The sequence below is a fragment of the Mustela erminea genome, chromosome 10, assembly GCF_009829155.1.
Source record: "Mustela erminea isolate mMusErm1 chromosome 10, mMusErm1.Pri, whole genome shotgun sequence".
In the NCBI taxonomy this organism is placed as follows: domain Eukaryota; kingdom Metazoa; phylum Chordata; class Mammalia; order Carnivora; family Mustelidae; genus Mustela; species Mustela erminea.
Window position 1 is genome coordinate 96,101,648 of NC_045623.1, and position 27,456 is coordinate 96,129,103.

At 56.9% G+C, this 27,456-nt stretch overlaps 1 protein-coding gene across 3 annotated transcripts in view; it reads left to right on the top strand.

Moving 5' to 3' along the window:
* The window catches only part of CAPZB (capping actin protein of muscle Z-line subunit beta), a 125,540-nt gene that overhangs the window by 89,544 nt on the left and 8,540 nt on the right, over positions 1-27,456 (top strand). For all 3 annotated transcript variants that reach the window (XM_032361764.1, XM_032361762.1, XM_032361763.1), the window contains exons 4-6: positions 2,812-2,925; positions 19,016-19,157; positions 19,438-19,554. In XM_032361764.1, coding sequence (XP_032217655.1) covers positions 2,812-2,925; positions 19,016-19,157; positions 19,438-19,554 — 373 coding nt within the window. The remainder of the gene's footprint in view (positions 1-2,811; positions 2,926-19,015; positions 19,158-19,437; positions 19,555-27,456) is intronic.

Genomic DNA, 27,456 nt, shown 5'->3' on the forward strand with positions numbered 1-27,456 from the left:
AAGGCCTGACTTTTGAAATCTAACCGTTCCTGTCCATCTGTCTTTTTTCAAACGGCCTCCATTTAAGCTCTTAAATGTGTTCCGAGTGCCCCTTCCACTAAGAATATTCTGGGTAATGTTATGATTTTTTCCCCCAGCTACAATTACCCCGGCTCCAGGACTAACGGCTTCAAATGCTGTCGTCTGTGAGCCGGGAGAAATGTGAGTTACAGGCTTCTTGAAAATTCCAGGCCCCCGGTCTGCAGAAGAGAGATGGGCTCTTGTGTCTAATCAGGTCTCCTCTAAATGAAAGCCAGTTGGAGAGGGTCTTCTAGGCCCCCAGGAAGGCGAAGGCTGTGTAGCCGGGGGAACGAAGGTCAGACCTGGGGGTGTGGCGAGAAGTCCTGAGGGGGGCACATGGGGGAGGGAGGCCTCTGGCAAGTGCAGGTCCCAAGCCTAGCGTACGAATCCCTAGTGTGGGGGACCACACCCTGCCGCTGATTTGTCTCGGGTTTGTTGTTGTTGTTAAGTGCTTCGGTGTCCCTCAGAAAAATCAGGAGGTGGCTCCTTCTCTGCTGGTTCGGAGGACCCTTGGCACAGTCCCCTTGGGTCCCCGTTCCCACCTGCGCTGTGAGGCTTTGGCCCATCACCGCTGCTCACTGCCCAGGAGCTCTCCGGTTGGCACTGGGGGGGGCGGAGGGGGAGGACAGCACAGGCGCCTTCCCCACGCGCCCTCACAGCCTAGGGAGCGGGCGGGCTGTGATGGCTGTCAGATTCCACGTTCATATGCGAGAGTTGGGGCTGGCGGGGCTTCTGGGGTGGGGTGGGGGGGACGGTGCGAGGGCATCTTCCCGCTTTTAACAGCTTTCTCTAATGAGCGCGTTGTGAAGCGCCAGGCTCTGTTGTGCGGAGCGAGCACTGGCCATCAGGACAGGAAAGACTGGCCCTCTGAGAAACTCCGCTCCAGGATCGGTTGTCTGCATCAATTCGGATACAGTAGAGTTAAAAATTTAGCTCCTTGGCTGCGCTAGACACATCCCAGTTACTCAGTGGCCTTCTGAAGCTCGTGACTGCCATTTTGGACCGTGCTGATATAGAACATTTCTGTCCTGGAGGAAAGTTCTCCAAGGCAGCACAGTTTAGGGGGTTGCTGGAAGATGGGTTCTAACAAGAAGAGACACGTCAGGCATGCTCTGGAAGCGAGAGGCCCCTCAGTGAGGATGTGAGCGTGCCCAGTGTCGGCTTCACACCTGCCCCCTAAGCCGGATGGATCCTGGCTTACCCGACCTCCCTTCCCCATGCTATGTGCCCAGTCCCGGGTGATCAGAACTGGCCGCTGGTCATGGGGCAGAAAGGGCATCGTACCTCGTTCTTGTCAAGTCTCTGTACCAAGTGAGGAGAATGGCGGGATGGAGTGGCGGCTGGGAAAGAAGGTTTCCAGAGGCTCCTTGTGCCTCACAGTAGCTGGGGCTGCTGCTGTCTGGAGCCCCTTTTGGGAAGCAGGCACAGTGACTCTTTCCCAGCAGCCGAGAGAGCTGGGACCTCTGTGTGGAGGCAGCCCTGGAGAGCGGCCACCCAGCTTGCTCTGGTTCCATACTTGGGAGAAGAATGATGGTTGTGCGTGGAATTATTTAAAACGGGGTTCTGAGGGTGGTGGTCCCCTTTTTCCATAGCATCAATTCCAAATTGAAAGGTATTGTTTGAGCCTTCCATGAGGTCGAGGTTGCTTGTCAGAGGGATGGGAAAGGCCTGATGCCGAGGAGTGGAAGGACTTTGTCCATGGCTCATGGCTTTCCCACCGCCCTCCATTCCTCTCAGCTTTTCCTTCTCGTTCGTTCTCTGAACTCCACCTGCTGGAATTAACAAGTAGGTACTTCCCCTAGAACCGCCTTTCCAGTACCCTCTGTCATTAAATGCTTTCCTGATGTGGCAAAATATATTTTTTTTAATGCAGCAAGTTTTGGGGCTGGAAAATGAGAGGCTGGTTCTCATTACTTAGCAGTCTTTCTTTTTTCTTTCTTTTTAAAAGATTTCATTTGTGTAAAAAAAAAAAAAAGATTTCATTTGTTTATTGATAGAGAGTGTGTGCACAGGCACACAAGTGGGAGGAGGGGCAGAGGGAGAGAGAGCGTGTCGAGCAGACACTCTACTGAGTGCAGAACCCGAGATCATGACCTGAGCCAAAACCAAGACTCGGACACCCAATGGATTGAGTTTTTAGCAGGCTGTGTATTTATTCGTCCATGGTTTCAGATGGGCAGGCTCTCCCGTTCCCGTGGAGAATAGGACCCGTTAGGCTTTCTCACGTGTCCTCAGCAGGACCTGCCTGCCTCTACGACCGGCCGCTCTCTTAGTCCTTACCTGCGCAGGGAGGTCTCCGGAGTCCGCATTCGTCTAGCGCTGCCTACAGGTCAGGGAGGCGACAGGGGTATCAGGGAAGCTGTCTGTCCCATCGTTGACAGCACACACCCAGCTCTGGTCTGGGCACCCAGGACGTTTTCTCTTTTGCTCCTGACAGCGGCCCTGTGGGTAGCAAATGGTAGCCTTATTGAACACGCTCGGGGAGGCAGGCTCAAAGAAGTCAAGACACTTGCCGGAAGTCCACAACTGGTGAGCGGCGGCACTCAAGGTCCATGCCCAGTTTTGTCTGCCCCCAGCCCTGGCTGGGCAAACCTCAAGGAAGCCGTTGTTTATTGCAGGCCCCGGAAACCTCTTTGCTGTGGGTAGTGGCTTTGTCTCTGAAGTGTCGGACAGCCGGGGCTTGGCTCACAGCTCACAGGCCGTGACCCCTGCCATGACCGGTGTTATTTCCTTCTCCTTCCTCCCCTCCAGGTCACCGTGGAGTAACAAGTACGACCCTCCTTTGGAAGACGGGGCCATGCCTTCCGCTCGGCTGAGGAAGCTGGAGGTGGAAGCCAACAACGCCTTCGACCAGTACCGAGACCTGTGAGTGACTTCCTCCCTTCCCGCGCCCGTGGTTCTGATTAGTGCATCACAAAGGAAAGCGTGTGCAGGCGCAGCAGCCTTCCTCGAACCCGTGACGTGGCTTACCCAGTGAATTAGAACTGAGCTGTGAGGGAGAATGCTGGACATCGATGGCGCCCGGGTCACTGGCAGGGGCCTCGGCGGTGCCGGTGCTGCCGTGTGCAGGCCTGCCTGTGCGGGCCCGGCCTGGTGCCTCGGATACCAGCAGGTGCCCCCAGTGCTGCGTGCTCTGTGTGCGTCGTCCCAGAGCCTCACAAACACCATAGCTGGTAGCCCTGTTGCACAGATGGACAGATGAAGGCTCAGAGAGATTGAGGCATTTGTCTGACGCGAGCAGCAGAGCCGGGAGTCCGTCAGGCCTGTCTGTCTCCGGAGGCCCCATGTTGTTACCATCCTGCGCGCCCCGACCAGTCGTACCTGCGGCCTGGAGACCCCGGCCCACGTCAGCGCCCTTGCCCTCTCCGAGCCACTTTGTCCCTGACTCCTGAAGTTTTGGGGGCCTTCGCCCTGTCTTGGAAAGCATTTGTGCTGGATCTGCTTAGATCCCCACCTCTCTTCTCTGCTTTCGTCTGGTCCTGCTGCACCCCGTCCCACCAAAAAGAGCGGCCACTTATTCACCCGCCTTGCAGGAAGGGCTCTGGCGAAGGTTAGCCCCTGAAGCTCTTTTTCCTGAACCAGTAGAATCTCGTGGTAAAGTAAGTTTTGCCTTGAGAGTAGAGTGCGACTGTAAAAGACCCGGTACCACCACCATACAAACTCGGTCATCTCGGGGAGGGGCCCACAGATGTTCCTGTGAAGGGCCAGACGGCGAGCTAAAAGTTTGGGCCTCGTGGGTCTTAGAAGTCCCTGTCATTTACCCTTTTTGTCTTCTTGTTTTATGTGTGTCACCGTCTACAAATGTAACCCCACACAGCCCCAAAACTACAGATGTAAAAGCCCTCTCTCAACCCTTAAGGTGGGTGAGATTTGGTCTGCGGCTGTCATTTGCCCGCCCGGACCTAGGATCTAGGCAGGAAAGTGGAAGTGGGAGGAGCGGAGCGTCTGAGCTGCTGGGACCATTGTCCCGGAGCTAGTCCTGTGGCGTGGGGACCGCGGGCTCCGTGTTGCGGCAGTTGGCTGGCCCTCCCTCTCATGGCAGATTCGGGGGAACACCCTTCATGAGGAGAAGTGATGCTTCTCAGCCTGACACACAGGCCAAAAACCCATGACGCCGAAGCAGACAGAGGGAATACCAGGGCCCGGCCTGGAGGAGGCACGGTCAGGCGGGCCCCCACGTGTCTGCGGGCCCCGGCTGCACCCCCGTGTGGCTCCGCTGGAGCTCGAGCAACCGGCACATGCCAGCAGGTCTGGACCTTACGTCTCATCCCTGGAGGAGCCTTGGGGACGAGGGTTGCCCCTTACAGATGAGACCATGGGCTCGGGTCACTAAAGGACTCGCAGTAGGGTGCAGAGGCGAAGAGCTAGGATGGGGTCTGTGTTTGCCTCAAGTTCCCGCAGGTTACCAGTCTTCATGGTTAAAGTAAGTCGTCGTGTTGAACGTGCCGTCATGTCCGGAAGGACGCTGTCGGAGACCAGTTGCTCATGCGGGGAGGCTGACATGGACAATCGCTGTGCCTTCGTTGGCTCGTGGTGGGTTTTACTGTCGCTTTCCCCGGCCATTCGGCAGGAAGCCAGTCTGGCTCTCACACAGGAGCTTCCGGGTGGGGTCCGGCTCGCGTTGTAGTGGTGCGATTGGCAACAAGAGGGCAGCGATGATAAGCAGTCCCAGCCCCGTGTGTCCACAGTCGGCTCTGTGTTCATGGCCTTGCGGCTCTGCTTATCCCATGTCTCCAGGACAGCCCGTGTGCCAGGATCGTCCCTGTCCCAGAGGAGGGGACAGAGTCACAGAGCCACAGTACCTTGCCCGGGCTCACACAGCTGGTGAGTGGTGAGCCTGGGATGGAAGGCCATCCTCATCCAGCTCCAAAGTCCAGAATCTTCATTTACTTGACCTGCACTGAAGGTGCCCACCAGGTACTGGGGGTGCGTCCTTAAACGTGGCGAACCATGTCCCCACCTTCTGGGCTGTCCACTGTGGGAAGACACCATGTGTGAACAGGCGTCACAGCAGGTGGCAGGATGGGGAGTGACTCGCTGCTGTAAGAGGAGCGGCCGGGACGGCCTCTCCAGGACGTGACCTTGGAGCTGAGTGAGGTCAGATGCCGGGAGGGGCCTGGCCATGCCAGCGGCCAGGAAAGAGCGGTCTGTCAAGGCTGCTTCTGCGGGCTCCTCTTGGATTCCGCGGGAGTCAAAGCGAGAGTGGTTTCTTTTACACACTAGGGTTTGAGTTATGACTTCCTGAATGAAGCGATTCGGACGTGTGGCCTTTGTACTGGCCTTTGGGCCAGCCCTGGGGAAGAGCCCAGCTCTCGTCTTTGACATCTTACTTTCTTTCTCCTTCTTGCCTTGTTGGTTTGCGTGTGTAGTGATGCGTGCTCATTGTTAGGCTTGTCTCTTCTGTGAGGCCTTGACTGGCCACGGTGTTCACCTCTCCTCAGGGCGGTCACACTGCTCGGGGCTACTGAGGCTTGGGACCCCACCCCCCACCCCCACCCCGCTCCAGGTGTATCTCCTTTTGGCACCTCCGGGGAAGACTTCCCTTCCTGGGCAGATGTCCATCTGGAAGGTGGCAGATGTCTGTGAACCTGTGCTCACCTCTCCAGGGGCAGGTGACCTGCTGGGGGCATGGGAGGGGCTGACGGGACCACTGCTGACACCCAAGTAGGAGATCAAAGTGGACAGGCCCAGAGCCAGCGGTGCTGTGGCCGTCCGCAGGCGTGGAACATGGCCCAGAGGACACCCTACTGTCCCCAGCATCAGTGTGCTGCTGCTGGTCAGGGGGTAGAGTGTTCAGGACCTCTGGGTGTTGGGGTGTGGGGTGGTCCATGTCTCCCCAAGTGACAGGCAGCTGCCAGCCACCACAGGGGTGGTGGTTAGAGCCATCACTGGGGATCCAGAGTCCTGTTTCAAACCACCCACTGTTATCAGAGTAATGAGGACGTTCTCTCCTGAGACCATGTGTGGGGAACATTTTCCCAGCTGGACCACACATGATGAGTTAAAATAAGACCTATTTCAGGCTAAAAATTATGAAAATAAATCTTGTATTTTTCCTTTTTTTAATAAAACTGTCTTGGTGCATTGCTCACCTCCAGAAGTTGCCATTCTCAGAGTGCCCTGAGTTGTTGGTGGCCACGTTGATGACCATGGTATGGGGCCCAGAATGTGAGCTCTTCTTTTTCCTGTGGTTTTGGGGAAGGGAAGAGGGAAGTCAGCCAGGGGCTAAGAGGCCGTGTCTCTGCCTTGAACTGAACATAGGCCAGTGGTTACCTGGTGTTCTAGGGACTGGATTGTTCCATAGGATGAAGGGGCAGTAGGCCACACCTTCCCTCTATCCTTTCTCTCTACCCCTTCCCATTAGAAAGACGCATTCTAGGGGCGCCTGGCTGGCTCAGTGGGTAGAGTGCAGGACTCTGGATCTCCGGGTTGTGAGTTTGAGCCCCACGTTGGGTGTGGGATTACTTAAAAATAAAATATTCAAAAAGAACAGCAACAAAGACACATTCAGTTCCTTCCTGTGGGAAGGCTCATTCATTGTCACCCCCAGGGAATGAAGCCGCGGAGCTCTCCTTCCGCCTCTCCTGTCACTGGCAAAGGTTGCTCTGAGCGGGGAGGCATTCTGAGCTGCGGCAGGAGGAGCCGGCAAGGTGGCCGTGTCCCAGGCCTGTTGGGAGGTGCCAGGAGGCTCGGGAAGAAGAGGGAGTGCTGCCACCATGAGCGTGGAACAGGCACACCATTGTGTCCAGGAAGATGGGATGAGCAAGCCCGCCCTCTCCAGGGCACCTGGTTCCAAACTGGAGCTTGGCCTGCACCCCATGGGGGTTGAGGAATGGGAAGAGCAGACGTACCCCTGTGCTAACTGGGTCTTTGAGTCCGGATGACCCTAGATGTTTCAGATTCCTTCAGTCCCGATGGGTCACAGAGTTAGGACTGGGCCTACCCTGTGCTCGACTTCTTGACTCTGACCCTCTCAGGTGACTGAAGCTGCCAGGCTCCAGCCTTCGGGCTCGAATCCTCCTGTGGTGAATGCTTCGGAGAGCTTCTGGTTGTGTGTACTGCTGCTGGGAAGGGCCCTCGCTGTGCTGGGAAGGGCACTGAATTTGGCTCAGAGATTGTCTGCTTCATTCTCTGAAGGTGTGGAGACTGGACATACACGAACACCCCCCCCCCCAAAAAAAAATGCCTAAAGTGTTCTTTCTGCCACCGCACTGGTTTATGCCCTAAGACTGGCCTCGTAGGGAGATTTTATCATCCTGACCTTTCTCCTACTTGTGGACCCGTTAATCTTGTTCCTGCTGCTGATGTTCTCCTGCGGAGGATGACCGCCAGAGACTAGAACTGAAGTGTGATCCAGGCCGGGCTCCTAGAGCTGCCCAGGCTTTTCTAGAGAGAGGGAGGGAGAGCTCGCTGTCTCCCCAGGAGCTGGTCAGAATGGTCACAGGGAGGGAGCTGGAGCCAGGGATGGGTGGACCTAGACGCCCTCCACTTCTAACTCCCGTGGAGGCGTCGTGCCCCCTCCCCTGCCTGCACACCCCTTTACCCATTGTGGAAGAAATGTGCCTCCCTTCGGGGTGTGGGCAGGAGGCACGTCGGGGCCCCTTGGAAGCCAGTAAAGTCTCTGCTTGCCTGACTCTCCACAGCTCCCTCACTGTGTTCTTCCCTGAGTCCCTGCCATGTTTATTGGTGGTGTTTTTTGCCGTCGTCAGTGGCAGAAAGGGCCTGTGGTGGCAGCTTTCCCTGGGGAGTAACTGTCCAACATCTGTAGGTTGCACCACCCAAGCAGTCCTGGTTTTCGGCTCAAGTAGTCCATCTGCTGCACATGCTTAGGGATGTCAAGCCTGTTCTGCGGGCCGGTCAGGTGGGGTCTGCTCTGGGGCCATGCTGACTCCTCGCTGCCCTTCCCCGAGCCCTCCCATCCTGGTCACCAGCATCCAGCCTGCTCAATTCTTCTCTACTAAGCCCCAGTGTAGTTTTCTGCCTCTCAGCGTGGACCCAGCTCAGTCCAGGGAATGTCATCGGAACACGCCTGGCATCTAGGGAGCGGGGAAGGTAGCAGAAGGGGCAGGCTCTTGGGCAGCTGGCTCATGAGATCGCTTCACATTCTTTCTTGGCAAAGTTGACTGCTTTTTTAGGCCCAAGCGAGGGTAGCTCATCAGTCACAAAACCCCACAAGTTAGTCTGCGCGTCGTTCTTGGGAGACTCGGCAGTGGGGTCTTCAACACAGGGTGGGCGCTTTCTGCTGCCGGAGACCTCGCACTTGCACTGTGAACCACCGGTTGGCTGCCATGAACCCCAGGATCAGTACTTTGACTTTTTTGGGTTCCCAGGGAAAGCTTCCCAGCTCTGGCTTTCACGTTGGGTCTCACTGTTGCCTCTGTAGGCCTGGATTCTGCTGAGACCAGATGTTCTGACTGAAGGGGCTGGCACTGCTTTCGTCCAGAGATGATTACTCCCATCTGTGCCAGACATCTTGCCCCGTGCTCTGCAATCCTCGGCTCTTGGCTTGCAGCAGATAATACCTTCAAACATGCGGTTGCAATTTATAGGCCTTATAAGTTAATTTTAGTGGGTGTGCAATTGATTGAAATCAAAGCTTAATGAAGGCCAGAGTCTGGGGGGGGGGGTGCGTGGAGCAGGGCGGGAAGGCGTTCTGTGTTCTTCCCTTGCTTCGGGTCTGAGATAATCTTCAAAAGATTTAATTAGCTTTTCTAATCAACCCTTCTTGTCTGGAAGAAGTTTACAGAATGAAACAAGGCTGGCGTCCCTGTGGCAGTCCAGAAATCCATGAGCCCCTGGGAGAGGCCAGGCTGCCTGGTGGATGGCCTTGACCCCAGCTCCCTGCCTTGTCTCCTCTCTCTGGGGCCATGCTGGAATCGTGGTTATTTCTGCCTCTTCCTCCTGTTCTCTGGCCCTCTATCATTTGACATTTGGGCAACGCTGACTCTGGAAGGGCAGGGCATCCTTATTCATGTGTGAAGAAAGTTCGTTGCTGTGGTTTTGGGAGTCCTGGAAACTCCCATATTCCCGGCTGCCTTCCCAGACCTTGTTTCTGGGCCCCTCAGATCCCCACTCCCACCCCTCACCCCCACCCCCCCACTTTCATCGGACGTCAGCATCAGGCCTGGGGGATTTCAGCATGTCTGTCCTGGTAGGAATTGCAGAAAGCACTGGGAGCTTTTCTGAAGAGAAGGGAGCAGCAGAAGCAGGGGCAGCAGGTAGGCAGTGGCGGGAGGACCAACTCGGACAGGAGGCGGAGACGGCCTAGGAGAAGTCTCAGGCCCACCGCCGTCCAGCCAGCTGCACCGTTGGGAGAAGCCGGGCCCCGAAAGGGCCTGGACTTCATTCTGTCTTCCGTCCTACTCGCTCGCTGACTTTGGGTCAGTAAGTGAACTCTCTGAGCCTCCGTTTCCTTATCTATTGAGGAGGTCAAGGTCGTTCTGCCGTCTTAGGGGCTGAGGGGGCCTACAAGGCTTCTCTTGCACTGACCTGTCAGGTCCACGTGGTGACCTTTGAGCTGTCAGGAGGACAGGATTGTTTCATTTTATGGTCGTTATCCTGTGGCTGTCTTATGTTCTGTGGACACAGGGTGTTTGGGTGCAGACGCAGTGAGGGAGCAGGCCATGGAACGCGTCCCCGGCCCCAGTGGAAGGCTGCGCGTTCTGGCTGGGCCTCTGCTGCCGGCCCGCCCTGAGACCTCAAGTAAATCCTGTCTCGAAAACGGAGTGAAGTAGTTCCCATCTGTGGTGACAGGCGAGTATTTACGACCTCATTGTACAGACACTGAGAACCCATCGTGCTCTGAGCACAGGGCACAGTGGGGAGTGCGTCAGGGACAGCCCCTGCAGTCGCGGGGCGCAGATTTTCGCAGGGCTTGAAGAGGTACAGGTGCACACAGGAGGAAGGGAGCAAAGCAGACGAAGTGCTTGCTCGGTTCCCGGGCGCTGGGAAGGACACACACCCAGGCAGGGAGGCAGCGAAGCCTGACTTTAGGAAGGGGTGGAACTGTGCGCTGATGACACTGGATTTGTCCTGGTGCAGGAGAGAGTTCGAGTAGTCGGCGTGGGACTCCTGCCCTTGTAGCGCTGGCCTTGGCTGGTGTCCAGGAACTTGGCTTTCTGGAGGGTCCCTACCTTTCCTTGATAAGAATGGCTCGCGGTGCTTCAACTCTTCACGCAAACATAGTGGTTTATGCCGAGCTCCTGCTTCCCTTCTGGGAGCCTGGAATTCTGCCGTGTGCTAGGCGGACAGCACTCTGGCAGTAAAAACCCTGGTCGCCAAGTCCGTGGGCGTCCCTGCAGACAGTGTCGCACACTTGCTGGGGGAACGAAGCATGTTGTGTGCGAGCCCTGGAAGAGGAGCCACATGCTCTCGCAGACTCGTGTCCGGTTTCCTCAGGACTCTTCCCTCCTGCCTCTCCTTTGGCTGCTCCTGCCCAGTCTCTTTCAGCTGGAATGACTCGTGGTGGCAAGATTCCGTGCTGAGCCCCGTGAGCCTCTCGGTGAATCACTGAGCCTTGGGTGGTCATGAAGAGCCCAGGCTCCACCGTGCTGCCTGGCAGGAGCAGGGGGAGCACGGCTTTGATCCTAACTACTCGTCCCTCAGCCTGGCTGGGTGAAATCTGTAGCTTAAGGTCACCCAGTGCCTCCACGACCAGAAACAGCTAGCCATTACCTTCGGTCTCCAGAGTCACAACTCCAGCCCCCCTAGGAGGTGGGGGAAAGCACTGAGCAGGCAGGCGTGAAGGGGTGGCGGATCGTGCAGGAAGGTTCTGCTAGATGGAGCCTGGGCCATTTGGTTTGGCCCCTCTGCCCTCTGTCCCTGCGCCTGCCCAGAGGTCTGATGGTTCATGATGCAGAACACTTTTTGTTCCTGCCCAGAGGTGTGGGACCTCTTCCAGATAGGAAGGTCTCCGGCAGGCCCTGTGACGGGCCCCGCGTGCCGCATGTGCTGCGCTCTAGGGACTGCCGGGCGGGGCGGGGTCTGCGTCTGGCTTTTCACTTGTCGGCAGCGTAATTAGTACTTGGGTTTTCGCATGTATTATTTGTATCTTCAGCCATGCGTACAGAGGGCCTCTGAGAACTGCCCCGCCTGCTGCGGGGCTCTGGCTTGCCACTCCTCAGGCTTGTGTGAAAGTGCTGGAAGCACTTAATGGGGAAACCTGGACCCCGTTCGGTTGTGCTATTGTAACTGACTAGGGAAACAGGTCGAGAGGGTCCTGTTGGCTTTCCAGGGGATGGAGGTGCTGAGCTGGCCTGTGTCCTGCCCTGACAGTGTTGAGTTTTAGCTCTCCCATGCCACCGCTCTGAAGCAGAGGTGTTGCCTGCCACAGTTTCTCAAGCCCCTAAAGAGAGGGTCTGGACGAGCCTGCAGGATGCCCCCAGCCTGCAGGCCAGGGATGGGACCCCTCCGGCTGGCATCCTAAGGCTGTAGCTCTGGGTTTGGCGGCCGTGGCGTGGCAAGCACCATCTGACTTTCATCTGCTAAAACAAAGTTAAACGAAAAGCAGGAGTGTGCAAAACACCTTTTTGTTAACAAACACGGTCCTGCAGATCATCAGCATCAGGGACTCTGATTCCTTTAGAACTTATGGGTTCTTGGAACTACATGGCACACGGTCACATTCTGGATTATGCCGATCCACTTACTGGAGTGCCAACGCCGTGTGGAAGGAGTGCCCAGGTCCATCCATGGTCAAGCTGTGCTCTTGGCTGAGCTGCCTCCCAGGCTCCTGGTAGACCCATCTTTGTCAGGAGGCTGCTTTGTGCGGGGTCCAGGGTGGGTGGTCTTACGAAGATTCAGCCAGTAGGCCCTCGTGGCCTCATTGAGGTGGGGGACCTTCCTTCACCAACGTCCCAGAGCGGGGTGCTCAGTGGTGAGGTCCCGCCTCCTAGCTGCTCAGTATAGTGTCCTTTGTTCCCCTGACTTTCTCCCTGACCTTGAACTAGCACCGCGCACAGCAGCATGGTTGTGGGTGTGTGTTCATCTTTACCAAATTCAACCTCTCAGTCTGAACCAAGGTCCCGAGCCCAGCTGCCCACCTGCACTGCTGTGGTAGCCCTCGCAACGCGGCCAGCCAGACCCCAGGGCTGGTCCCAGCGGCCCTCTTCTTGGCCACGTGGCTGGGGCACCTTTCTTTCACTCTCTGGGTTTTGGTTTTCTTAACTTAATAATGTGTTCAGAGCCCTTGACACAGAATGGGCTCCCACCAGTGGCAGCTCCTGGATGAGAGCGGTGGGTCTGCACCTCCAGAAGGCCTGGGTCGTCGACATTCTCGAGTCGTGGGCCAAGCGGGGCGGCAGGATTGTCATCAGGGGCCCGGACAGCCAGGAGATGGTCGCAGTGGTGCCAAGCGTGGACAGCTCGCTGGGGTCCCAGAGCCAGGTCTGGAGCCCCTGCAGCAGCTCCCTTGTTTCTAGAGAGGCCTTCGTGGTGTGTCTGCAAGTAGAAAACTGTAAAAACCCCGTGATGGACTATAAAGGGCTGCAGCTGGGATCCAGATGGCACATCAACAGGCAAGCGGCATGAAAGCCACACGTGCCTGAGCCAGTTGGTGTGCTTGCTCAGGACGGGCACACCTGTGTGTCCTGGAGGGCATTTCCGCAGAATAGCTGTCCCGTGTCCACGGACGGGCTCGGACACGTGCTGCAAACCGTGGTGAAGACACACGAGGACAGTTGGGGTCTCAGCACGCATCTGCCAGCCCAGAGCCAGGTGCCCACCTTTCTCCATTTTGGGCAGAGCCAACGGCAGCCCCCAGGGAAGTGCGGCTAGGACCATGCTCACAGGGCAGGCCAGACCTTGGCTAAGATTAGGAGGAGGGAGGAGTTGTGCCCTTCTCGGCCCAGAGAGAGAGACTTGGGGACTCAGAAGGCCGCCGTTGGCTATGAACGTCTTGCGGTTTCCTGCGCGCTTCCTGCCGCCTCCACCAAGGTTCATGGATGCGCCTCAGCAGAAGCTGGGACACCGGCGTGGCGGGGAAAGCCCACAGTCCCCAGACCCTCAGAGTCATGGCCATCGGCCTGTCTCCTCTGGCTCTCTGTGGGCTCTCCAGAAGCCGCATCTGTCGGGCAGCACCCACCTCCCTCTGTCAGGCAGGGAGGATGCTTAGCCTCTTGTGGTGACTGGTTTGGAGCCAGTGAGGAAGGAATGTTGGTCTGTGCTGCGAGGAAGGAGGCCAGGTGTTAGATGCCTCTCCAGGCAAATGGGAGGTTTTTCTTTTTCCCCGGGGTAGAACTGAATTGTTCCCACCTGTGGGTACCAGGTGCCTTTTTAGGTTGTAAGGATGTTTTTAAGGATGACCAGAAAAACAGACTGCTGCTGGTGGCTGGCAACTTCAGTCTCTGTTTTAGGCTGGGAGGACACAAGGAGGTGTTGTTCTGGGGCCAAGCCCCAGCCACCGGTGGAGTGGCAGTGGCTCTGCCTCGGGGTTTTGTTCTCCTTGTCTCTGCCATACACGCAGTCCGCGAGCATGGGGGTTTCCGTTGGAACGAGGGCCCACATGACCTCCTTGTCACTGTCATGACCAAGTGCCAGGCACAGTAAAGAGTGTCCCTCAAGTCTCACTGCTGCTCCTCGGCGAGACCCCAGAAGCACAACAGACTGGACATGACCCCTGAGCCTGCAACCCAGCTCCTTCGTTTTGCAAATGGGAAAACAGTCTTTGGCATCACATTGGTGCCAGATAAATATTCCTTACCTTTCTCTTGGCATATTCAGTGACGCCCCCTCACACTCCAGCATCGGGGGAGGGGGTTGCTCACCTTATGATGCCCCAGACTTGTCTTAGAGGCTTGGGAGTGATGGCATGGGCCTCTGCGTCTGCTCCAGCCTCCTGGCCCCGCTCCCATGTGGCAAAAAGGTCACATCTGAGTGAAGCCAGCTGGGGCCGGCCCCCAGCGGGTGTGTCCTGGCTGGGGTGAACCGGGAGGGTGGTGGCAGGTGACCCATCACCTGCTGAGGGCCTCCATCTTGGGAGCACAGGTCTGGCTCTTCTCCCTGGAGGGGATTTGAAAGGAAGGAGTGAAAGCCAACGACGTCACAGCCCTTTCCAGTCCCATCTTCCCCGTTGGGTGTGCATCTCGGTGTTGGCGGAGACTGGGGCTTGGGTGATGCAGGCTCACAGCTCACGCTCCCGGAACAAGCGTCCATGCTAGGGCTCCACACACGGCCTGGCTTCGCACACTCCATAAAGCTTCAGGGGCCGGGGTATTTTCTTTCCTCCTCTCTTTTGTGAAGTAGGTCATTTTGCGCAGGAAGTGTTATGTTTTCCCTCTTTTCTCCTTGTCCCCCTTGGTGGGGGGGGTCCTATAGTTGAAGAATTATGGACACAGAATCCGTGTCCGTGATTGTGACATGATTCAGGAGCAGGAGTCATTTTCTGGGAGAAACGATGCTGAACTCCGAGGACAGGACCTTTTAGTTGGTCCACGTTCAGGGATCTGATGATAGAGTGTAAACGTGACCAGGTGCTTCATTGTCATTGTTGCTGCTGCAGAGCTAGCCCTGCCATGTGCTCCCTGACCAGCTTGGGTCGGTGGGGCCCTGATCCTAAGCTTACAGAGCCCGTATCTGCGTGTTGAAATCGAGTACAGTTTCCAGACGGCCTGACTTCAGGAGCCAGCGCGCAGCTACCCGGGCTCCTTGGTGCCCGCTGTCTGAATTCCCTGCCCTTCCATTTGCCTTAGGGCACCTTCACCCTCGGGGTGCCTGGCTGACTCCCAGCAGTGGAGCCTGCGACCCTTGAGCTCTGGGTCGTGAGCTCGGGCCCCATGTTGGGAGCAGAGTTTTCTTTGAGAAAGATCATTTAAACAAATAAAATATTGGGCGGGGGGGCAAGTGGAGAGAAAAAAAAACCAGAAAGTTAGTGTTTTCCGTTACTGGGAAAGTGTTGGGAGCTGCCGAGACTGTGCGTGGTTGAGTGGGTGCTGGGAGCTGCCGAGACTGTGCGTGGTTGAGTGGGTGTTGGGAGCTGCCGAGACTGTGCGTGGTTGAGTGGGTGTTGGGAGCTGCCGAGACTGTGCGTGGTTGAGTGGGTTTGCTCCTCTGTCGGACTCCAGTCTGTCGTTCTCCCCCAGCTGTGTTCCTGGCGCTTCCCAAGGCCCCGCTGCCTCATGGGTCAAGCCCTCCCAGGGGCTGGGGTGCTCCTCCAGTGTCCCTGCGTTCTGTCCCTGCGTTGTCCACCTCCAGGGTCATTCACCTCTTCACTGGCTGTGGGTTTCAGGCCTAAGAAGAGCCTGTGCTTTTGTCTTTGGGCCTCTGTGCATTAACGTTCTCTGACCGGCGCATTCACCGCAGGAACTCCGGGCCTTGCCTCACACAGCAGTGCCGTGGCCGTCAGTGCTGGGCCTGTCCCCCCGCCCTCCCTGGATGGCTGGGGCCTATGAAGTGATCCAGAGCTGGCAGAGCCCTGGGTAGGGCCAGGTGGCTTTCTCTGTAGCCCTCTCTCGGTCCCGGGCCCCATTTGGTCATTGGTTCACGTCGATGTGCAAGGGCCCAGGCGCGGGGCAGTGGCAGTGGTGGAGCCACCTTATTGGAATGGCATGTTAGCGTTTAAACAATATTAATACTATTTGACTCATTAAGTATACAAAGGCCAGTTAAAGTGCTTCCATGTGTGAGCTGTTAGTTCTGGCGGGCGACTCCTCAGATGGCTTCATGTGGTTTCAGACAACATTTTAGCACATTCTTAAAATACCCACAAAAGCCTTTATGTAAAAACTCATAAATGTGAGCCACATAAAAATTATTTTTTTCCTGTTTCATGTCATTATGATCAAAGTACAGTAGGTAAGAATAAATTTTCAAAAACTTGTTGAGGTCCCTCTTTAATTAATGCTTCACTCGCAGAGCAGAGCCGTAAACCATGTAATGGGGGGCTGTCTGTATGCCCTGCAGTCACCCTGCCACCAGCCTCACCACGGCCCTGATGGCACTTGCCAGAGAGGCTGGTGTTTCTGGGAGACCCCGAACCGGCCCTTCCTCGTGGCACAGTCCTGTGCTCCCTTTGTCTTGGAGCATCAGGTTGAGACTTGCTGCTGCCCTGGTCTCTGGAGATGCCTTTTGGTGAATGGAATGCAGGTCCGTTGTTGAATTGTTGCGGTGTTGGGGCCCTGCCTGCGGATCCCTGGTCTCAGCACGCCCGCCTCACCCCGCTGAGGAACACCCTGACGACGGGAGAGGAAGTAGATTCCAAGCCAGGACGACAGCATCGCCTCCGACTCGGCTGCCATTCCTCTGTGGCAGATCCGATCTACTGTAAATTAGGGTACTAGCTGGTGGAATGCGACCTCAGCTGCGAAAAACAATTACCGAGATCGTGTGGCTCCCCGGAGAAGCGCTAACGAGTCCCTGCCAAGCGCAGAGGCTGAACTCAACACGGCACCGTGGCTCTGCTTGTCGTTTCGTAGAAGTGAGGCATCCGGACAAAGACTGGAAGGGGATTTGGGAAAACGAGATTTATGGGATAAGTTGGTGTATGGTGTTCTGGGCTAGTTTTTCAGTCTCCCTGTTTTAGAATGTCCTTGCCATGAATTGCTTAGTTTTGGAGAAAAGAAGAGCAGCAGAGGTCAGAGTTAAGTTTGCATTTTGCCCTCCTGGTCTGCAGCATCTTGGCACCTTGGGTCCGGTCACTGTGGCCCACAGAGGAAGCTGAGGATGCCAGGGAGAAGCTGCCCGGAGTGGGAGCCGGGCCACTGGGTGGGGCGTTGGAGTGGAAACGGCCAGTTCCACCTTATAAAATATAATGCGGTTGTTCATTTTCCGGAAGAAAATAAATCTAAGGGACAGGACAGAGGGGATGGACTGCAGCTGCCTAGCGCTTTGGAGCAGCTCTCCAGGGACATCATCAGGGGCTCTTGGGCCCCCAGAGTCTCTCTGGGCTCCCTTCTGGGGCAGCCTGGCCTGCTTTCCCTGGTATCCTGGCACACAGAGGGCGTGGGGCCTTAGACAAGACCAGTGCCGCTCTCTGGTCATGGGGATCAGGGCACACGCTGTGGGGAGCCGAAGGGGGAGCACGACCACTGGGTGTCCGCCTTTACTCCTGGATGGCCAGCAGCAAGAAGGGATTATTGGCCCTTCCTTCAGACCAGCATGAGAGAAGCTGCAGATTTAGAGCTGTTGCTTCCCTTTTGATGTGGGGCTGCTCTCCCTACAAGCCCACCAAGGAGGAATCCGAGTGCTGGAGCAGCCCTCTGTGTCCGGCAGGACTGGGATCATGTTAGCTGGGCTGCTCTTCCCTCAGTGGTGCTGGTGTGACTCCTAGGGAACTTGGATCTCTGAGTTCTGTTACGTCCACCCGCCCATTGTGTGTGTGCTCTGCGTCGCACTGGCCTGGGGCTGGTCCTCTGTGCGTCTGTCCAGCAGGCCCACTCACCGGGCATCCACTGCGCCAGCCCCACCTCCCAGGGTGACCGGGGCTGTGAGGGTAGGCAGTGGGGTGAATCTTATTGGACAGCTTAATCACCATGGAGCCTGTGGGGACAGAGAGGCAGGGACAGGATGTGGTGGCCACGGCGGGCTGGAATCCCAGTGGGCAGGGGAGCAGACCTCGTGTGCAGCCTTTGGGCCGTCATGGGCCCTGCGGTGGGTTGGCCCCGTGGCCCCTTACGGCTCAGCAGGAGGCTGTGGTTCTCACGGGGAAAGACGCTTCCTTTGCTCTGATTGTTACAAAGAATTCTTGTGTACTCTTCACCCACATTCTCGAAATGTTAGCGTTAATCATGTATATTTTTATTATGGAACAGCTTTATTGAGAATTCACGGACCTGTTTATTTTTAGTACTTATTTTTGTTACTAAAATCAATAACAGTCTTTGGTCAGATTATTTACTTTCCTATTTTTTTTGTATCTCAAGAGTCCTATAAAGTAGGTATTACCATTCTTATTTCATAATGAAATGAAGGCCCAGTTCAGATGGTTGGTCCCTGGGAGCACTTAATAAAGAGTTGGTGGCTGGGGAAGGTGCGGCCGTGGCTGGTAGTGGGGGGCCCGTGCCGCACCCCCCCACACACAGCCCCTGCTTGCTGTCACACGCGTGCTGCCGGCCCGGCTCCTCCATGTCTGAGCCTGCGCTCACACGCGATAGCGCCCTCCTGGCGGGGCCCAGCGTGCCTGCCACACTGTGGATGCTGAGGTTAATTGGGGTCAGAGAGGCCATAGACGCGCTGGTAAAAAACATGCCAGGCCACAGAGACACGTGTTTTCCAGCGTTCCGGTTGGTCGTCGGCGGAGTTTGAGGCCCCATACGGCAGCTGGTGACCCACCTCCGCCCCCGGCAGCCCGGCCCTGCCATGCTGTCGCCTGGAGTCTCTTGGATTTGGGACCCTGGCCTGATTTCCTTTCTCCTCTGGCCTTTTCTTGTGTTTGTTCTTAGGAGTTTTTCCGTGTCGACTCAGACCTGAGTATGGAGCTCTGCCCTAAGCTCAGCTCTTCATTTCCAGCTCCAAAAGACCAACAAAAACCCAGGCAGCGGGGGCTTGGAGGGAGGTGGGGAGGGTTGGGGGGGTTCGGGGTGGGGAGGAGTGTGCTACTCTGGGTTTTTTCCCCTTTATCCCCCTGTGAAATAGCCATCCCGGGAGGTAGCAGTGACCCCCCGGGAGGTAACAGTAACAGACCCGAGTGTCTGTCCCATGTCACACACGTTGCTGGGTCCTTCCTCTGGAAGGAACGTGAAGCCAGAGAAGTTTTGTAAGCTTGCCCAAGACTGCAAAGCTCGATTTAGCAGCAGAGCTCGAACTCGAGTTCATCCTGAGCCCCTGGTCTTTCCGGTACCCCTGCCCCCAACCAGCAGGTACTCAGGACATGCACAAGAGTCCGGCCCAGAACCATCACAGGGAGGGAAGGAGGGGCCTTCCTTCCAGACATTCAGGAGAAGCTTTGCCGAATGAACCCCTGGGCTGATCTGTAATCTGACTGGCTTGGCGTCTCATGGGCACGTGGGCCTGTTTCCCGCAGGTATTTTGAAGGCGGCGTCTCATCTGTCTACCTCTGGGATCTGGATCACGGCTTTGCTGGAGTGATTCTCATAAAGAAGGCTGGAGACGGATCCAAGAAGATCAAGGGCTGCTGGGATTCCATCCACGTGGTAGAAGTGCAGGTACACTCTCCGGCGGGACCTGTCTCTTGAAGCAGTGGGAGGATGCTGTGATACGTAAACCCCGGTCACTCCTAGAATGCCCCAGAGCCAGTTCAATTAAGATAAATCGGGATTGCAGTGGTCACTAACGATAAAGACCCTGTGGTTGCAGATTGGTCCCTTTAGAGACCAGCCCCGGTTTTATAAGGTCGTGCTGTGACCCCACATCCAAGGAAAGGACATGGGAGAATGACCCCAGCTCAGGCTCAACCCTGGGGTTCTGACCTGTCTCCTCCCACAGGAGAAATCCAGCGGTCGCACCGCCCATTACAAGCTGACCTCCACCGTGATGCTCTGGCTGCAGACCAACAAATCCGGCTCCGGCACCATGAACCTCGGAGGCAGCCTTACCAGACAGGTAGGGGCGCCAGGGGCAGCCTCTGTGTCCGACAAGATCTCCACAGAGTCAGAGATCCGGTCCTGATGGCTTTTACCTTTGGGTCAAGGTATTTAAAATTAAAATTAAAATGTTCCTGGGACAGTTAGGATGGACTCCTGATAAGGTAGAATGAATGAACTGCTGTGACTTAGATCCCTCCGGTGCGGACCCTTAGTTGCAAGTGACAGAAGTGAAACCCTGCCATTAAGCAAAAATGGAAATAAGGCAGTTCAGCCAACTGAGGAATTCAGGGTTTCTGTGGTGTGACTGGGCCTAGGACGCCAGGACGCCAGGAGCGTTGCGGTGAGCCCCGGGCTGTCCCTGAGGAAAGAGCTTCTCTTTCAAAATTCGGTCTGCCCTAAGCCCAGAAATGTCTCCCTGGCTTCAGTTACTTGTATCCACCAAAGAATCATTCCCCCCCCCCTTTTTTTTTTTAATATTTTACGTATTTGTGAGAGAGAGTGCGTGTGCACAAGCAGGGGGAGTGGCCGGGAGAGAGAGAAGCAGGCTCCCCACTGAGCAGGGAGCCAGCAGGCCTCCAACCCAGGACCCTGGGATCATGACTGAGCGACCCTGGCGTCCCCACAGAATCTGCTCCTGAGGCTGAGGGGCACGAAGCCGTCCAGCCAGAGGGCAGGTTGTGTGGCTGCTAGGGTTGGTATCGATGGAAAAGGGGGCGGTTGCCTGTAGTCAAATCCAGCTGCTTCTCGCCAGCAGGGGGACGCTGTGGGCCGGCAGCGGGCGCCGGGCACCCGTGGGGGTGCTTTGTACAGAAAACTGACTGGCATTCTCTCGCCAGTGGGGGTGGGCGGCAGGCTGCAGGGGCATCGTAGCCAGTGTCTCCAGAAAGGAGCCAAAGGGCTGAAGTCCGAGCTGAGGACCCACGTAAGCGGGTCTGCAGGCCTTCCCACAGGTGCCCTGTCGCGGCTGGGACGCAGCAAGCCTTGGGGGGCACCTTGGCCTCCCGCCCGGCAGAGCCGAGCGCCAGCCCCCACCTGCTGCACTCCCGGCCTGGCCAGCGACACTGCCCAGAGCACTTGTGTGTCGGTGAGAGCAGGTTGCTGTCAGGCCCCTCGAGCTCCTTCCCCGCAAGAAGATGCTACCTTAGTCGCAGGCCACCCCCCTCCCCCGCCCCCTGCGTGCCAGTTGCCGACAGGCAAGCCGAGTCTGCCAGCCTTCTTCCCTGGCAGCCTGAGGATGCCTGCCTGTCCGCCTGCAGCCCGGTCCCAGACCAGCGTCAGCAGCACCAGATAGCTCGTTGGACACGCAGGCATCTTGGGCCCTACCCTGACCCCCCAGCCTGGGATCTAAATGTTACATTTTCTAGGTAATCTCTGTGCACATTGACAACCAACACACCTCTTTCAGGCTCCGCACCCCATCCCACCGCGGGCGGAGCGTGGGTCCCCACCCCCACAGTTCTCTGTGCACTGGCGGGGTGGCCTGCAGTTCGGCTTCCTCCAACACTGTCCGCCTGAAGTGGGCATCAGATCCCACAGGGGAAGGGCTCAGCCCCACAAGACTGCCCCCCGACAGATGCCCCCCGACAGAGTTCGATTACTTTGTTGGAGTGGCCCACAGCGACTCGGGAACCCCGTGGACTCGTTAGATGGGTGCGGCCTGACAGAGGGAGCAGAGGAGACAAATCAGCCGCCTTTGAGGGGATGCATCGGGTGAGGTCTTAAAGGAGTTTCTGTCCTCTCGGAGTGGAGCTTGGGGCTCAGCATGGTGGCACTGGGAAATGTTCTTTGAAGCCCTCTTCTCCCCTGCCTGGAAATTGGGGGTACTGAGAGTTCCTTGGGCCTCCAGCCCCCATTTTGAGGTGCTTTCCAAAATCACCTCGTTAACACAAGCCCAGTCATTATGGGAAAGAGGATTTTTTTTTTTTTTTTTTAATTTGACAGAAATTACAAGTAGGCAGAGAGGGGGGAAGCAGGCTCCCTGCTGAGCAGAGAGCCCGATGCAGGGCTCGATCTCAGGATCCTGGGATTGTGACCTGAGCTGAAGGCAGAGGCTTAACCCACTGAGCCACCCAGGCACCCCATGGGAAAGGGCTCATTGTGAGTAACAAGATCCCCTGGGCACCTGGGTGGCTCTTGAGTGACTTCAGGAACAGAAACCAGGAGGCCGGCAGAAGATGGTCCCAAGGTAGCTCAGGAGATTCCAGAGATTTGGGGAGCCATGAGCCAGGAACTGTGGACTGAGACCAGTAAACGTGAGGAGTGTGTTTTGCTCATCTGAATGGATGTGTGTATTTCTTACGGGTCGGGATGTCCCCGTTCCCACGTGCCTCTCACCAGTCTTCTGCTTCGGTGTCCTTACTACCCCGTGTCCAAGGTGTCCCCTCCACGTATGTCTCAAGTGAGCTACGAGCTGGTTCCCCCAGAGCAGACTCCTCTTACCTTCTGGTTCAGGTGCCTTTCAGATGCTCCTACGTGTCTGCATGTAGGAGCCCTGACTGCCCGGTCCCAAGGGGTAGCCTTTGCCTGGTGCTCATGCCGCACGTTGTAGTGTCTCCGTGGGAAGGGAGGAGAAGGCACAGACCCAGGAACATCTGGTGTCGTGGCCGCAGCACCGTGCCCTGGAGAGCACCCTCCAGGGGAGGCTCCCCGGGCCAGTAGTGTATGACCTCACTGTGGTTCCTTTGGACAGCAGATACCTTTTTATTTTTAAGAGTATACTTATTTATTTGACAGAGAGAGAGCACAAGCAGGGGGAGGGGCAGAGGCAGAGAGAGAAGCAGACTCCCTGCTGAGCAGGAAGCCCAACAAGGGGCTCCATCCCAGAACCCCGGGATCAAGACCCAAGCTGAAGGCAGACACCTAACCGACTGAGCCACTCAGGCACCCTGAGCAGATCCCTTTTTTCTCTTTTTCTTTTTTTAAGATTTGAGTTATTTATTTGACAGAGATCACGAGTAGGCAGAGAGGCAGGCACAGAGAGCATGCTCCTTGCTGAGCAGAGAGCCCGATGCGGGGCTCGATCCCCGGACCCTGAGATCATGACCTGAGCAGAAGCAGAGGCTTAACCCACTGAGCCACCTAGGCACCCCATGAGCTGTTTAAATGAGATAAAAACTCAGTACTTTTAACACCTGTATTTGATAGAGTAGATGGTGAAAAGGATGAATCTGGTGACTCTGCGGGTCTGTAGCCTAGTCCTGGGACGTGGCATGCATTCAACGAGCGCAGAGCAGGTGTTTTGTCCACGAGCCTGGGGTGCCCGTCGGAGCCTTGGACTCTCTGTGCGAAGCCTCCACTGCTTCTGCTGAGTCAGAGTGGCCCGGAACCACCAGGGATCTCGGGGGTCCCTGTCACTGGCCCCCCATGCAGGGCTGTCCCCACTCCTCCCGGATCCAAGGCTGGTGCTCACTGGGGCAGATCCCATCATTCTGTGTGGACACAGGCCCTTGGCTTCCAGGAACCACTGGCCGGGGAGGGCAGCCGAGCCCCCAGGCCACGAGCTCTACCACCGCCCGCCTCCCCCACACCCTGCTACCTGGGCCCCAGTGGGAAATTCTAAATCCATATCCAGAGATGGCTTTCTGCCCCACTTAGTGTTCCCAACTATTTACAGTTCCATCAGTTGACGGAGACCTGGACAAATACTTCCTGGTAGTTTCAGTCAGAGCCACCAGCCCACGGCCAGGGTCACATCCGGCTCGCCGGGAGCAGCACCTCCTGCCGAGCCCCGTGGGCCTGTTTGGACCACCTGGTGCTCTTGGGCTTTGATGAGGAAATTCATGCTTGTCTCATGATCCTGACGACCAGTCCCGTAACTCATCTGAGGTGCATTGGTACTGGGCTGCTTTCCAAGGTCCGTAGCTGTGAGAGGAGAGGCAGGGCAGCGGCGGGGGAGGCCGGTCTCGGTTAATGATGTAGGGCTTCGGGGCAGATGGGCAGTGCGAGTTGTGGGATTAACCATGTGTCCCAGGTGCACCTTGGGGAAATGTCTGGTTACTTTGGATGGGAGACAAAGGGCTTCCAGGCAAGTGAGCAGAGCGGTGGCAGTGTGTGAACATGCATGGGGCAGGGGGAGGTCTCCGTGCTTTGACGTAAGCAAAGTAGTATTGCCTTTCCCCTGTGACAGTGAGGAGACCAGCATTTGAGCCCTGAAGTGATCTCCTCATGGTGATTTATTCACTTGGAGGCAGAGCCACAATTTGAACCCAGATTTGTCTGTCTAGGAAAAAAAAATTGGGCTTCTTCCCACCACACTACATTGTTCTGCTCTTTGTCCCATGCCTGGCATTTGGTAGGTGACTGGAGGTTTGCACAGAAGTGCGCGGGGCGGTCCGCTCAGTGGGGCCAGGACGCCCCACCCCCACGGGCACCTCTCCACCTCCAGTCGCCAGCCAGGCCCTGGGAACAGATACCCCGAGTTGGGGGGTCTTGTGGAGGGACCGGCCTCGCTGGGGACAGCAACCCCAGCCTCGGGGTTCCTCCTCCACTGCACTTTCAGTAAAGTCGATTTTTCTTTTGGAGGTAAGTTGGCCACATGAGACCACGCTCACCACCAGTAGTGCTGGGGCTTCCTAAGATGTTTAGTCAGGGGACGCCTGGGTGGCTCAGTCGTTAAGCCTCTGCCTTCAGCTCAGGTCGTGATCCCAGGATCCTGGGATTGAGTCCTGCATCAGGCTCCCTGCTCAGTGGGGAGCCTGCTTCTCCCTCTCCCTCTGCTTGTGTTCCTCTCTCGCTGTCTCTCTCTGTGTCAAATAAATAAATAAATCTTTAAAAAAGAAAGATGTTTAGTCAGTTGAACAATCTGATTAGATTTCTGTTTTCCGAAAATGGCTCTTTGGGGTGTCATGGGGGGAAGTTGGCAGGGGGAGGGAACTGTTATAGTCCTCCAGGAGCAAGGTGACTCGGGCCAGATGGAGGCGGCCCGGGAGGGCTGGAGGGGACAAGCCTGTAGCCAGGAGGTCGATACATGAGCTGGTGTTGGCCTCAAGGAGGGGAGGGGACAGGGCAAGAGACATTTTGAGGTAGGGCGGGCATGGCGTGGGTGGTCCTCCACCGTGTGAGCGGTGGGATCAGAGGTGGCTTCCTCATTTGAGCTCGTCCCATTGAGCAGTGCTCGCAGCGACCAGACCCGGGCTCTCCCTCTGGCAGGTAGGCCTCAGCACAGCTGCACACAGCTGCCTCGCGTGTGTCTGGAAGGAAGGACCCACGCCAGCAGGCACCGACCCTGTGAGCCGGCCTGGCCATGGTCAGGAGCACTGCTCCGCAGAGGCCCCCTGGGCTGTTCCCTCCACTTCCCTCTTCCCCACACCCCAGTCTCCCCAGCTGTCCCTCTGCCACTTCCGCTTCGGAGGCTTTGTCCCTGGCCCTTTCCCATCTCATGAGGTGGCTGTGAGTGTAGGGTCGGACACGGAGAGCTTTCTCTAAATTGTTGGTAAATTTAGGGCACCTGGGCGGCTCAGTTAAGCATCTGCCTTCAGCTTACGTCATGATCCCAGGGTCCTGGGATCGAGCCCAGCATCGGGCTCCTTGTCCAGCAGTGAGTGAGCCTGTTTCTCCCTCTCCCTCTGCCTGCTGCGCCCCCTGTTTGTGTTCTGTCAAATCTTTTAAGTAAATTCTCGTAAATTTAACAGTGACCTGGGAATTGAGCCACATGTCCCCTCTGGTTGTGACCCCCAGGCTGCAGCGGCATCCCCGGGGGCTCCGACCGGGTGCATCCCGGCCTGTGCACCCTCAGCACACTCACCCATCACCACCCCTTTGGCCCTTTCTTCCCTCCACCCCTACGTAGCGACGTCTCCCTTAGGGATGTCAGCTGGAAGGCAGGTAACTGAGGTGTTTGGGCAGATCTGTGCGGCCGGGGCGGCTGGGGAGGAAGGGGGCGCAGCGGTCTTTGTGGGAGCGCCTCACAGCCAAATCCTGCAGTCCTTCCGCGGGAGGAGGGCGGAAGGTGCCCGTTGGCGCCATGCCCCGCCGGCCCCAGTGGGAAGGCTGTGGAGCAAGTAACAGATGTTGCAGGCCAAGTACCAACATGCTGAAAAGGAAGTTGCGCTGAGAGGTCACTTCTCCTGTGTGACAGCTGGAGACGCGGGAAGGCGGCAAAGGCCGTAGATCTCTGGAAGGAGACCCGAGACTTCCGATTTGGGGATGGGCCCTGCAGATGTTCGTTTGATATTTTTTTCAGATTCTAAATATTTAGAAACGAAGGTGGAATGTTCTGTCGAGTTGAGGGATCAGGCCAGTCCTTGGCCGGCTGTACGCTCTCTCTGCCTGCTCCAGTGTACTCTCCCCGTGACAGAGAGACTCCCGCAGGGCCACCTGCCCGTGTGTCATGGCCGGGAAATGCTCTTTGACTCGAGCTTGGCGCTCGGTTTGGCCAGCCCGGGCGGCACGTTCTGGTGTGGGGAGGAGGCCCACGGCCCTCTTCCGGATGTGGGGGAGCCGGGCCTAGGCCCAGGGAGTGCAGTCCTGCTGGGGGAGGCACAGCTGCAGCCGGCTCCTTGTGTGCCAGGGGGTGGCCTGCGCAGGGATGAAGGCCGAGAGCCTTCTAGGAACAGCCAGGCCGGAGAGGAAGGCACTGGAGATGCGAAGAGGGGGGCCCTGCGGGGGAGGCAGGGGGCTGAGGCAGGGATGGTTACTGTTCGGAATTTCCAAGCCCTGGATTGTGGTTTGTCTTTGATTTTTCCGGTAAAGGATGTACATGGGTGTGAGCAGAGAGGTCTTGTGCAAGAAAACAAGTTTCAGAATTGCCGAGACGTGGTTCAGTGCTAGCCGGCCCCTTCCCAGCTGTGTGACCTGGACCGTCCACTTCCCTTCTCCGAAACTCTGCATTTTCACCGTCAGGCTAATGATGCCTATTCGGAGACAGTCGCAGAGAAGAAGGTCGGCTTGGACTCCTGGTCTGCGCTCAATCAGAGCTGCTTGTGCTGCTTCCCCGTGCCTCACAAGCAGAGACTTTCTCGTCTTCTAGAATATATGTAGTTTTAGGCTCAGTTAAAATTTCCCTGGACTGGGCAAACTGAACCTTCCTTGAGAGGCTGTCTGACCACTGTCTTCAACTTGACAGCAGGCTAAGTCCTGGCCCCCAGGCCAGCTCTTCCTAGAGCGCAGGTCAGTAACCAAGAGGACAGGACAGGAGGAGCCCCAGGAATGGAGCTGCCGTCCCGCCAGGCCCCGTCCTCAGCGTCGTGCGAGTAGTTCCTCCTTCAGCAGAAAGCAGAGGCCTAGGCAGGCCGAGGCCCTCAGCCCTTGGGCTCCAGAGTGGGAGCCATGGCGCCGGGGCTGGCTTCCCCCACCCTCTGGGCCGTGCCTGCTGGGAAGCTCTGCAGAGCCAGGGGAGGGACCGTGCCCCCCTTCTGAGGAAGACGGCCTGCTTTCCAAACACTTGCCATGTCCTTCCTGTCTCCGGGCCACAGAGAGAAGGAGAGGGAGGTGCTTGATGGGGACAGGCGGGCTGGGCTCTGACTTCAGACGTGGTTGGAACCACCTTGTGGAACATCTGTGCAGCCACAGCACATAAAAATGTTTTTCTCTGGCAGCCACTTTTATAAGGATGTAATAATATATGCATTGCAAAAATAGGCCTATTTTTGGTGGGTCAGCGTTTCCAGCAGGCTGGTCCTGACCAGGTGTGGAGGGAGTCAGCAGGGGTGCCTGGGAGGGCGCCATGGAAACGTCAGTGTGTGCCAAGGCCTCAGCCCGCACCCCAGCCCACGTCTTCCTTCCCTTCCCTGGTCCCTGCCAAGTCTTGCCTTGGGTTCAGACCCCCTGCCTCGAGTTTAGAGACCCCTGCTTCCCTCCCAGAGAGTCCATCTGCTCCCAGAGGAAACCAGGTGTCCTTACCTTTCCCCCATCCATCCCCACACCCACCCCAGACCTTTCTACCTTCAGGCGATGAGTGGTTTCGCCACGTCAATTCATT